The 12,839-nt window shown below is 43.5% G+C and overlaps 1 protein-coding gene across 1 annotated transcript in view; it reads left to right on the top strand.

The window, feature by feature from the left end:
- SMC1A (structural maintenance of chromosomes 1A) overlaps positions 1–12,839 on the top strand; it is a 99,049-nt gene that overhangs the window by 54,833 nt on the left and 31,377 nt on the right. The window contains exons 13-15 of the mRNA XM_033083623.2: positions 1,817–1,954; positions 4,855–4,971; positions 12,270–12,376. Coding sequence (XP_032939514.1) covers positions 1,817–1,954; positions 4,855–4,971; positions 12,270–12,376 — 362 coding nt within the window. The remainder of the gene's footprint in view (positions 1–1,816; positions 1,955–4,854; positions 4,972–12,269; positions 12,377–12,839) is intronic.

Here is a 12,839-nt window from a genome sequence, read left to right as displayed (position 1 = left end):
CCATTTTTTTTCCATTTTTCCCATTTTTCCCATTTTCCCAAATTCCTGAATTTTTGCCATTTTTCCCATTTTTTCCATTTTTCTCCCCTCAGGAGCAGATGGAGGCCAAGCGCAAGGAGGCCGAGCTACCCCTCCCCAGCCCCAAATTCCCATTTTTATTTCCATTTTTCCCAAATTCCCATTTTTGTTTCCATTTTCCCATTTCCCCAAATTCCCAAATTCCCATTTTTATTTCCATTTTTCCCAAATTCCTGGTTTTTCTCCCCTCAGGAGCAGATGAAGGCCAAGCGCAAGGAGGCCGAGCTGCCCCTCCCCATCCTCAAATTCCCATTTTTATTTCCATTTTCCCATTTTTCCCATTTTCCCGAATTCCCATTTTTATTTCCATTTTTCTCATTTTTCCAAATTCCCATTTTTCCCATTTGTTCCCATTTTTCCCATTTTTCCCATTTTCTCCCCTCAGGAGCAGATGAAGGCCAAGCGTAAGGAGGCCGAGCTGCCCCTCCTCATCCCCAAATTCCCATTTTTATTTCCATTTTTCCAAATTCCCATTTTTATTTCCATTTTCCCATTTTTCCCATTTTCCCAAATTCCTGAATTTTTCTCATTTTTCCCATTTTTCCCATTTTTTTCCCCTCAGGAGCAGATGAAGGCCAAGCGCAAGGAGGCCGAGCTGCCCCTCCCCATCCCCAAATCCCCATTTTTTTTTCCATTTTTCCCATTTTCCCAAATTCCCATTTTTATTTCCATTTTCCCAAATTCCCATTTTCCCCAAATTCCCATTTTTATTTCCATTTTCCCATTTTTCCCATTTTCCCAAATTCCTGAATTTTTGCCATATTTCCCATTTTTCCCATTTTTCCCCCTCAGGAGCAGATGAAGGCCAAGCGCAAGGAGGCCGAGCTGCCCCTGCCCATCCCCAAACTCCTGGATTTTTTTCCCAAATTCCCATTTTTGTTTCGTTTTTCCCATTTTCCCAAATTCCCAGATTTCCATTTTTCCCATTTTTTGTTAATTTTTCCCATTTTTCCCATTTTTTCCTTTTTCCCCCCTCAGGAGCAGATGAAGGCCAAGCGCAAGGAGGCCGAGCTGCCCCTCCCCATCCCCAAATTCCCATTTTTCCCCCATTTTTCCAAATTCCCATTTTTATTTCCATTTTTCCCAAATTCCCATTTTCCCCAAATTCCCATTTTTGTTTCCATTTTTCCCAAATTCTCAAATTCCTGAATTTTCCCATTTTTTCCATTTTTCCCCCCTCAGGAGCAGATGAAGGCCAAGCGCAAGGAGGCCGAGCTGCCCCTCTCCATCCCCAAATTCCCATTTTTATTTCCATTTTTCCCATTTTTCCCATTTCCTCATTTTTCCAAATTCCCATTTTTATTTCCATTTTTCCCAAATTCCTGTTTTTTCCCCCCACAGGAGCAGATGAAGGCCAAGCGCAAGGAGGCCGAGCTGCCCCTGCCCATCCCCAAATCCCCATTTTTATTTCCATTTTTCCCATTTTCCCAAATTCCCAAATTCCCATTTTTATTTCCATTTTTCCAAATTCCCATTTTTATTTCCATTTTCCCATTTTTCCCAAATTCCCAAATTCCTGAATTTTTGCCATTTTTCCCATTTTTCTCCCCTCAGGAGCAGATGAAGGCCAAGCGCAAGGCGGCCGAGCTGCCCCTCCCCATCCCCAAATCCCCTTTTTTCCCCCATTTTTCCCAATTCCCATTTTTATTTCCATTTTCCCATTTTTCCCATTTCCCCATTTTTCCAAATTCCCATTTTTATTTCCATTTTTCCCAAATTCCTGGTTTTTCTCCCTCAGGAGCAGATGAAGGCCAAGCGCAAGGAGGCCGAGCTGCGCCAGGTGCAGTCCCAGGCCCACGGGCTCCAGATGCGCCTCAAATATTCCCAGAGTGACCTGGAACAGACCAAGACCCGACACCTGGCACTGAACCTGCAGGTGGGGACAGTTTAGGGGGAAATAATGGGATTTTGGGAAAAAAAAATCTGATTTTTGGGGAAAAAAATGGGATTTTGGGAGCAAAAAATGTGAATTTTGGGGAAAAAAAACGGCTAAAAATGGCAATTTTGGGGGGAAATTCCTCCAAAGTGACCTGGAACAGAGCAAGACCAGACACCTGGCACTGAACCTGCAGGTGGGACAGTTTGGGGTGAAATAATGGGATTTTGGGAAAAAATCTGTATTTTGGGGAAAAATTTGGGGGTTCAGGGAAGGATTTTGGTCCCTTTTTTCCCGTTTTCAGGAGAAATCCAAGCTGGAATCAGAACTGGCCAATTTTGGGATTCACTTTTTTCCATTTATTTTATTTATTTACATTTATTTACATTTATTTACGTTTATTTATTTTTAGGAGAAATCCAAGCTGGAATCTGATCTGGCCAATTTTGGGATTCACTTTTTTCCATTTATTTTATTTATTTACATTTATTTACATTTATTTACGTTTATTTATTTTTAGGAGAAATCCAAGCTGGAATCAGAACTGGCCATTTTTGGGATTCACTTTTTCCCATTTATTTTATGTATTTACATTTATTTACATTTATTTACATTTATTTATTTTTAGGAGAAATCCACCATGGCGGTGGTGGGAGGGGAAGGAGCCCGCTGGCACCCGCGGCGATGGTGGAAGGCGGGGATGGAGCCCCCTGCCTCCCCCCGAGCTGCAAGGCCAGCAGGAGGGAGCTCCCCCGTCTCCCCCAGGCCACGGGGATGGCAGCACAGAGCCCCCCGTCTCTCCCCCGGGCTGCAGAGCCAGCAGAGGGGAGCCCCCACATCCCCCCGAGCCACAGGGATGGCAGCACAGGGCTCCTCGCCTCCCCTCGAGCCACAGGGCCAGCAGGAGGGAACCCCCTGCCTTCCCCCCAAGCTGCAGGGATGGCAGCACGGAGCCCCCTGTCTCCCCCCGAGCCACGGGGCCAGCAGGAGGGAGTTCCCCCGTTTCCCCCAGGCTACAGGGATGGCAGCACGGAGTCCCCCGTCTCTCCCCTGGGCTGCACTGCCTGAAGGAGGGAGCTGCCCCACCTCTCTGCAGGCCACAGGGATGGCAGCATGGAGCACCCTGTCTCTCCCTCGAGCTACGGGGCCAACAGGACAGAGCTGCCCCGCCTTCCCTCGAGCTGTGCTGCCTGAAGGAGGGAGCCCCCACCTCTCTGCAGGCTGCAGGGATGGCAGCACGGAGCTCCCCACCTCTCCCCAAGCCATGGGGATGGCAGCACGGAGCTCCCCATCTCTCCCCAAGCCATGGGGATGGCAGCACGGAGCTCCCCATCTCTCCCCAAGCCGTGGGACCAGCAGGATGGAGCTCCCTGCCTTCCCCCTGGGCTGTGCTGCCTGAAGGAGGGAGCTCCCCCGCCTCTCCCGAGCTGCAGGGCCAGCAGGAGAGAGCTCCTCCGCCTCCCCTAGAACCGTGGGGATGGCAGCATGGTGCCCCCTGTCTCTCCCTAGAGCCGCAGGGCCAGCAGGAGAGAGCTCCCTGCCTCCCTTAGAGCCACAGGAATGGCAGCACAGAGCCCCCCGCCTCTCCCCGGACCGCCAGCAGCATGGTGCCCCCATCTCTCCCCTGAGCTGCAGGGCCAGCAGGAGGGAGCTCCCCCACCTTCCCCCCTCCCCAGCATCACAAACCCACTGGTGACGTCACACACCCATGGATGATGTCACACACCCTCAGATGACATCACGTACCACTGATGGCATCACACACCCATGGATGATGTCACACACCCTCAGATGACATCACATACCACTGATGACGTCATACACCCTCAGATGACATCACGTACCACTGATGGCATCACACACCCATGGATGACGTCACACACCCTCAGATGACATCACATACCACTGATGACGTCATACACCCTCAGATGACATCACGTACCACTGATGGCATCACACACCCATGGATGACGTCACACACCCTCAGATGATGTCACACACCCTCAGATGACATCACATACCACTGATGGCGTCACACACCCTCAGATGATGTCACACACCCTCAGATGATATCACATACCACTGATGACGTCACACACCCTCAGATGATATCACATACGACTGATGACGTCATACACCCTCAGGTGACATCATATACCACTGATGGCGTCACACACCCACGGATGACGTCACGCACCCGTGGATGACATACTCCCATGGATGACGTCACACACCCACAGATGACGTCACACACCCCTGGATGACATCACACACCCGTGGATGACGTCACACTCCCACGGATGATGCCACACAGTCGGTGATGATGTCACACACCACCAATGACGTCACACAAACACAGTAACCAATGTGTAACAATCACATGAATCCCGGGTTTTACTGGCAGGTGCTCACCTCAGTTTGCACTTCCAGGGTTGGAAATGTCAGAAATTTTTTCACAAATCAGAGCGTGAGCCGCATTTCCGGGGTGGGAGCAAAATTTTAGTCAAAATGGTGCGGCTTGTAATCGTGAAATTACTGCAGGTTTATTTAATTTTAGGGGAAAGTTAAACTGGAATCTGAACTGGCCAATTTTGGGGTTCAGGATCACATTTTTGGGGTTCACTTTTTTAAATTTTGTTTATTTTTATTTATTTATATTTTTTAGGAAAAGTCCAAACTGGAATCTGAGCTGGCCAATTTTGGGATTCACATTTTCCCATTTATTTTATTTATTTACATTTATTTATATTTATTTTTTCAGGAGAAGTCCAAGCTGGAATCAGAACTGGCCAATTTTGGGATTCACTTTTTCCCATTTATTTTATTTAATTTATTTATTTTATTTAATTTATTTATTTTATTTATTGAATTTATTTACATTTATTTTTTTTTTTTTTTAGGAGAAATCCAAGCTGGAATCTGAGCTGGCCAATTTTGGGCCCCGAATCAACGACATCAAACGAATCATCCAGGGCAGGGAGAGGGAGATGAAAGATCTGAAAGAGAAAATGAACCAGGTCTGGGGGATTTGGGCAAAAAAAAATCCCAATTTTGGGGAGGAATTCCCCAGTTCTGAGGAGAATTCCCTGCTTGGGGGGGAGGAAAAAATCAACAAAATTTGGGGATTTTGGGGGGAATTTTGAGGCATTTTTGGGAGGGGGTTGAGGGATTTTGGGGGGGGAATTTTTGGGGATTTTTTGGGGATTTTTGGGGTGAATTTGGGTGATTTTGGGGTGATTTGGGGGGATTTTTTGGGGATATTTTAGGGATATTTTGGGGTGAATTTGGGGATTTTTAGGGATATTTTTGAGTGAATTTGGGGGATTTTTTGGGGATATTTTGGGGTGAATTTGGGGATTTTTTTGGATATTTTGGGGTGAATTTGGGGATTTTTTGGGATATTTTGGGGTGAATTTGGGGTGAATTTGGGATATTTTGGGGTGAATTTGGGGATTTTTTAGGGATATTTTGGGGTGAATTTGGGGGATTTTTTTGGGATATTTTGAGGTGATTTTGGGGTGAATTTGGGATATTTTGGGGTGAATTTGGGGATTTTTGGGGCACATTTTGGGGTGAATTTGGGTGATTTGGGGGGGATTTTTTGGGATTTTTTGGGGATATTTTGGGGTGATTTTGGGGATTTTTTGGGGATATTTTGGGGTGATTTTGGGGATTTTTTGGGGATATTTTGGGGTGAATTTGGGGATTTTTTAGGGATATTTTGAGGTGATTTTGGGGTGAATTTGGGATATTTTGGGGTGAATTTGGGGATTTTTGGGGCACATTTTGGGGTGAATTTGGGTGATTTGGGGGGGATTTTTTGGGATTTTTTGGGGATATTTTGGGGTGAATTTGGGGATTTTTTAGGGATATTTTGGGGTGAATTTGGGTGATTTTGGGATGATTTGGGGGGATTTTTTGGGATATTTTGGGGTGATTTTGGGGATTTTTTGGGGATATTTTGGGGTGAATTTGGGGATTTTTTTGGGATATTTTGGGGTGATTTTGGAGTGACTTGGGGGGATTTATTGGGGATATTTTGGAATAATTTAGGTGCCTTTCCCAGGTAGAGGACGAGGTGTTTGAGGAGTTTATTTTGAGGATTTTTTGGGGATATTTTGGGCTGATTTTGGGGATATTTTGGGGATATTTTAGGATGATTTGGGGATATTTTGGGTTCATTTCCCAGGTAGAAAATTAGGTTTTTGAGGAGTTTATTTGGGGTGATTTTGGGGATTTTTTGGGATATTTTGGTGTGAATTTGGGGATATTTTGGGATATTTTGGGGTGAATTTGGGGATATTTTGGGATATTTTGGGGTTCCTTTCCCAGGTAGAGAACGAGGTTTTTGAGGAGTTTATTTTGAGGTGATTTTGGGTGATTTTGGGGGATTTTTTGGGGTGATTTTGGGGATATTTTGGGGTGAATTTGGGGATATTTTGGCTGATTTTGGGGTGATTTTCCCCAGGTAGAGGACGAGGTGTTTGAGGAGTTTATTTTTGAGTGACTTTGGGGATTTTTGGGGATGTTTGGGAATATTTTGGATGCCTTACCCCAGGTAGAGGATGAGGTGTTTGAGGAGTTTTTTTTGAGGATTTTTTTGGGGATATTTTAGGATAATTTTGGGATTTTTTGGGGATATTTTAGGTGATTTTGGGGTGAATTTGGGGTTCCCTGCCCAGGTAGAAGATGAGGTGTTTGAGGAGTTTATTTGGGGTGATTTTGGGGATTTTTGGGGGATATTTTAGTGTGATTTTGGGGTGATTTTTGGGGTGATTTTGGTGTGAATTTGGGGATATTTTGGGATATTTTGGGGATATTTTCCCCAGGTGGAAGATGAGGTGTTTGAGGAGTTTAGTTGGAGAATTTTTTTGGGATATTTTGGGATGATTTTAGGATATTTTGGGGTTCCCTGCCCAGGTAGAGGATGAGGTTTTTGAGGAGTTTATTTGGGGATATTTCAGTGATTTTTTGGGGATATTTTGGGATATTTTAGGTGCCTTTCCCAGGTAGAAGAGGAGGTGTTTGAGGAGTTTATTTGGGGTGATTTTGGGGATTTTTTGGGGATATTTTGGGGATTTTTTAGGTGATTTTGGGGTGGATTTGGGGTGTCCCTCTCAGGTAGAGGATGAGCTTTTTGAGGAGTTTATTTTGAGGTGATTTTGGGTGATTTTGGGGATTTTTTGGGGATATTTTAGGTGATTTTGGGGTTCCTTTCCCAGATAGAGGATGAGATGTTTGAGGAGTTTATTTGGGGATTTTTTAGGGATATTTTGGGGTGATTTTGAGGATATTTTGGGGATATTTTAGGATGATTTTGGGATATTTTGGGGTTCCCTGCCCAGGTAGAAAATGAGGTTTTTGAGGAGTTTATTTGGGGGATATTTTGGGGATTTTTGGGGGATATTGTAGTGTGATTTTGGGGTGATTTTAGGATATTTTGGGTGATTTTCCCCAGGTAGAGAATGAGGTGTTTGAGGAGTTTATTTGGGGGATCTTTTGGGATATTTTGGGTTCATTTCCCAGGTAGAGGATGAGGTGTTTGAGGAGTTTATTTGGGGGATTTTTTTGGGATATTTTGGGAATATTTTGAGATATTTTGGGGTTCCTTCCCCAGATAGAAGACAAGGTTTTTGAGGAGTTTATTTTGAGGATTTTTTTGGGATATTTTGGGGTGATTTTGAGGATATTTTGGGGATATTTTAGGATGATTTTAGGATATTTTGGGTTCCTTCCCCAGATAGAAAATGAGGTTTTTGAGGAGTTCATTTGGGGTGATTTTGGGGATTTTTGGGGGATATTTTGGTGTGATTTTGGGGTGATTTTAGGATATTTTGGGTGATTTTCCCCAGGTAGAGAATGAGGTTTTTGAGGAGTTTATTTGGGGGATTTTTTTGGGATGTTTTGGGGTGATTTGGGGAATTTTGGGGTGATTTTTGGGGTGTTTTTTGGGGATATTTTGGGGTGAGTTTGGGGATATTTCAGGGATATTTTTGGATATTTTGGGTTCCTTTCCCAGGTAGAGAATGAGGTGTTTGAGGAGTTTATTTTTGAGTGAATTTGGGGATTTTTTGGGGATATTTTGAGATATTTTAGGTGCCTTTCCCAGGTAGAAGAGGAGGTGTTTGAGAGTTAATTTGGGGTGATTTTGGGGATTTTTGGGGTGAATTGGGGTGATTTTGGGTTGATTTTCTCCAGGTAGAGGATGAGGTGTTTGAGGAGTTTATTTGGGGATTTTCTGGGTGATTTTGGGGTGATTTTGGAGTGAATTTGGGATATTTTGGGGTGAATTTGGGGGGTTTTTAGGGATATTTTAGGTGATTTTGGGGTTCCTTTCCCAGGTGGAAAATGAGGTGTTTGAGGAGTTTATTTTGGGAATATTTTAGGTGATTTTAGAGATATTTTGGGGTGAATTTGGGGGATTTTTTGGGGTGATTTTTTGGGGATATTTTGGGGTGAATTTTGCCAATTTTGGGGTGATTTCCTCCAGGTAGAGAACAAGGTGTTTGAGGAGCTTATTTTGAGTGAATTTGGGGATTTTTTTGGGATATTTGGGAATATTTTGGATGCCTTACCCCAGGTAGAGAATGAGGTTTTTGAGGAGTTTATTTGGGGATTTTTTAGGGATTTTTGGGGATTTTTTGGGGTGAATTTGGGGATGTTTTAGGGATATTTTGGGGATATTTTAGGTGATTTTGGGGTGAATTTGGGGTTCCTTTCCCAGGTAGAAAATGAGGTGTTTGAGAGTTAATTTGGGGTGATTTTGGGGATTTTTGGGGGATATTTTAGTGTGATTTTGGGGTGAATTTGGGATATTTTGGGGTGATTTTCTCCAGGTAGAAGATGAGGTTTTTGAGGAGTTTATTTTGGGGATTTTTTAGGGATTTTTTAGGGATATTTTGGGGTGAATTTGGGGAGTTTTTAGGGATATTTTAGGTGATTTTGGGGTTCCTCTCCCAGGTGGAAAATGAGGTGTTTGAGGAGTTTATTCTGGGGATTTTTTAGGGATTTTTTGGGAATATTTTGGTGTGAATTTGGGATATTTTGGCTGATTTTGGGGTGCCTTTCCCAGGTAGAGAATGAGGTTTTTGAGGAGTTTATTTGGGGATATTTTGGGATATTTTAGGTGATTTTGGGATATTTTGGAGTGAATTTGGGGGATTTTGGGGTCAATTGGAGGAGATTTTTTGGGGATTTTTTAGGGATATTTTGGGATATTTTGGGGTGATTTTCTCCAGGTAGAGGACGAGGGGTTTGAGGAGTTTATTTTGGGAATTTTTTAGGGATAATTTGGGGTTTTTTGGGGTGATTTTAGGGATATTTTGGGGTGAATTTGGTCGATTTTGCGGTGATTTTCCCCAGGTGGAAGATGAGATGTTTGAGGAGTTTATTTTGGGAATATTTTAGGTGATTTTAGGGATATTTTGGGGTGAATTTGGGGGATTTTTTTGGGTGATTTTGGGAATATTTTGGTGTGAATTTGGGGATATTTTGGGATATTTTGGGGTGATTTTCCCCAGGTAGAAGATGAGGTGTTTGAGGAGTTTATTTTGGGAATTTTTTAGGGATAATTTGGGGTTTTTTGGGGTGATTTTAGGGATATTTTGGAGTGAATTTGGGTGATTTTGGGGTGATTTGGGGGGATTTTTTGGGGATATTTTAGGGATATTTTGGGGTGAATTTGGGTGATTTTTTGGGATATTTTGGGGTGAATTTGGGGATATTTGGGATATTTTAGGTGCCTTTCCCAGGTGGAAGATGAGTTTTTTGAGGAGTTTATTTTGAGGATTTTTTTGGGATATTTTGGGGTGATTTTAGGGATATTTTGGGGTGAATTTGGGGGATTTGGGAATGAATTGGTGGGGATTTTGAGGGGATTTTTTAGGGATATTTTAGGTGATTTTGGGGTGATTTTGGGGTGTCCCTCTCAGGTAGAGGACGAGGTGTTTGAGGAGTTTATTTGGGGATTTTTTAGGGATATTTTGGGGTGACTTGGGGAATTTTGGGGTGATTTTTGGGGTGTTTTTTGGGGATATTTTGGGGTGAGTTTGGGGATATTTCAGGGATATTTTTGGATATTTTGGGGTTCCTCTCCCAGGTAGAAGATGAGGTGTTTGAGGAGTTTATTTGGGGGATTTTTTAGGGATTTTTTGGGAATATTTTGGGATATTTTAGGTGCCTTTCCCAGGTAGAGGATGAGGTGTTTGAGGAGTTTATTTTGAGGATTTTTTTGGGATATTTTAGGATGATTTTGGGATATTTTGGGGTTCCCTGCCCAGGTAGAAGATGAGGTGTTTGAGGAGTTTATTTGGGGTGATTTTGGGGATTTTTTGGGGATATTTTGGTGTGATTTTGGGGTGATTTTTGGGGTGATTTTGGTGTGAATTTGGGATATTTTGGGGTGATTTTCTCCAGGTAGAAGATGAGGTGTTTGAGGAGTTTATTTTGGGGATATTTCAGTGATTTTTTGGGATATTTTGGGATATTTTAGGTGCCTTTCCCAGCTAGAAGAGGAGGTGTTTGAGGAGTTTATTTTGGGGTGATTTTGGGGATATTTTTGGGATATTTTAGGTGATTTTGGGGTGAATTTGGGGTTCCTTTCCCAGGTAGAGGATGAGGTGTTTGAGGAGTTTATTTTGAGATGATTTTGAGGTGATTTTGGGGTGAATTTGGGATATTTTGGGGTGAATTTTGCCAATTTTGGGGTGATTTCCTCCAGGTAGAGAATGAGGTTTTTGAGGAGTTTATTTTTGAGTGAATTTGGGGATTTTTTGTGGATATTTTGGGGTGAATTTGGGGACTTTTTAGGGATATTTGGTCGATTTTGGGGTGATTTTCCCCAGGTGGAAGATGAGATGTTTGAGGAGTTTATTTGGGGGATTTTTTAGGGATTTTTTGGGGATATTTGGGATATTTTGGGTGCCTTTCCCAGGTAGAGAATGAGGTTTTTGAGGAGTTTATTTTGAGGATTTTTTTGGGATATTTTGGGTGATTTTGGGATATTTTGGGGTTCCCTGCCCAGGTAGAAAATGAGGTTTTTGAGGAGTTTATTCTGGGGATTTTTTAGGGATTTTTTGGGGATATTTTGGTGTGAATTTGGGGATATTTTGGGATATTTTAGGTTCCTTTCCCAGGTAGAGGATGAGGTGTTTGAGGAGTTTATTTGGGGTGATTTTGAGGTGATTTTGGGGTGAATTTGGGATATTTTGGGGTGAATTTGGGGGATTTTTTGGGGATATTTTGGGATATTTTGGGTTCCTTTCCCAGGTAGAAGATGAGGTTTTTGAGGAGTTTATTTTGAGGATTTTTTTGGGATATTTTGGGGTGATTTTAGGGATATTTTGGGGTGAATTTGGGGGATTTTGGAGTGAATTGGTGGGGATTTTGAGGGGATTTTTTGGGGATATTTTAGGTGATTTTGGGGTGAATTTGGGGTGTCCCTCCCAGTTAGAGGACGAGGTGTTTGAGGAGTTTATTTTGGGGATTTTTTGGGGATATTTTGGTGTGAATTTGGGTGATTTTAGGGATATTTTGGGGATATTTTGGCTGATTTTGGGGTGTCCCTCTCAGGTATAGGACGAGGTGTTTGAGGAGTTTATTTGGAGGTGATTTTGAGGTGATTTTGGAGTGAATTTGGGATATTTTGGGGTGAATTTGGGGAATTTTGGGGTGATTTTTGGGGTGTTTTTTGGGGATATTTTGGGGTGAGTTTGGGGATATTTCAGGGATATTTTGGCTGATTTTGGGGTGTCCCTCTCAGGTAGAGGATGAGGTGTTTGAGGAGTTTATTTGGGTGATATTTTGAGGTGAATTTTGCCAATTTTGGGGTTCCTTTCCCAGGTTGAAGACGAGGTGTTTGAGGAGTTTATTTGGGGGATATTTTGGTGATATTTTGGGGTGATTTTGGGTGATTTTAGGGATATTTTGGGGTGAATTTTGCCAATTTTGGGGTTCCTTTCCCAGGTGGAAGACGAGGTGTTTGAGGAGTTTATTTTGGGGATTTTTTAGGGATTTTTTTGGGATATTTTGGGGTGATTTAGGGATATTTTGGGGTTCCTCTCCCAGGTAGGGGATGAGGTTTTTGAGGAGTTTATTTGGTGATATTTTGGGGTGATTTTGGGTTGATTTTGGGGTTCCTTTCCCAGGTGGAAGACGAGGTGTTTGAGGAGTTTATTTGGTGATATTTTGGGGTGAATTTTGCCAATTTTGGGTGTTTTTCCCCAGGTAGAGGATGAGGTTTTTGAGGAGTTTATTTGGGGGATATTTTGTAGATATTTCAGGGATATTTTGGCTGATTTTGGGGTTCCTTCCCCAGGTTGAAGACGAGGTTTTTGAGGAGTTCTGCCGCGAGATCGGGGTCAGGAACATTCGCGAGTTCGAGGAGGAAAAAGTGAAGAGACAAAACGAGATCGCCAAGAAAAGGTGGGGGGGGACCTGAAATTGGGGAGGGGGACCCAAAATTGGGATGGGGGACCTGAAATTGGGGAGGGGGACCCAAAAAATGGGGGGGGGACCCCAAAATCAGGGACCCCAAAACCAGAGAGACCCCAAAATCTGAGGGGAAATCACTCAGGGCACCCAAAAATCCACAAGGAATCGCCCAAGGGATCCCAAAACAGCTCCAGGACCCCCTGAAACCCCTGAGGGACCCCCAAAAACTCCTCAGGGATCCCCAAACCCATCTAGGGACCCCCAAATCCACCCATGGACCCCCAAAACCCTTCAGGGATCCCCCAGGACCCCCCAAACCCCCTCAGTGCCCCCCTAACTCACCCAAGGACCCCCCAAAACCCCTCAGGAATCCCAAAAACCCCCTCAGGGACTGCCCAAACCCCAAAACTCCTCAGGGACCCCCAATACCCTTCAGGAACCCCCCAAATCCATC

The sequence above is a fragment of the Catharus ustulatus genome, chromosome 32 (genome assembly GCF_009819885.2).
Source record: "Catharus ustulatus isolate bCatUst1 chromosome 32, bCatUst1.pri.v2, whole genome shotgun sequence".
Lineage (NCBI taxonomy): Eukaryota > Metazoa > Chordata > Aves > Passeriformes > Turdidae > Catharus > Catharus ustulatus.
The sequence above is the reverse complement of the archived record's forward strand: the minus strand, read 5'-3'. Positions and strand labels throughout refer to the sequence as shown.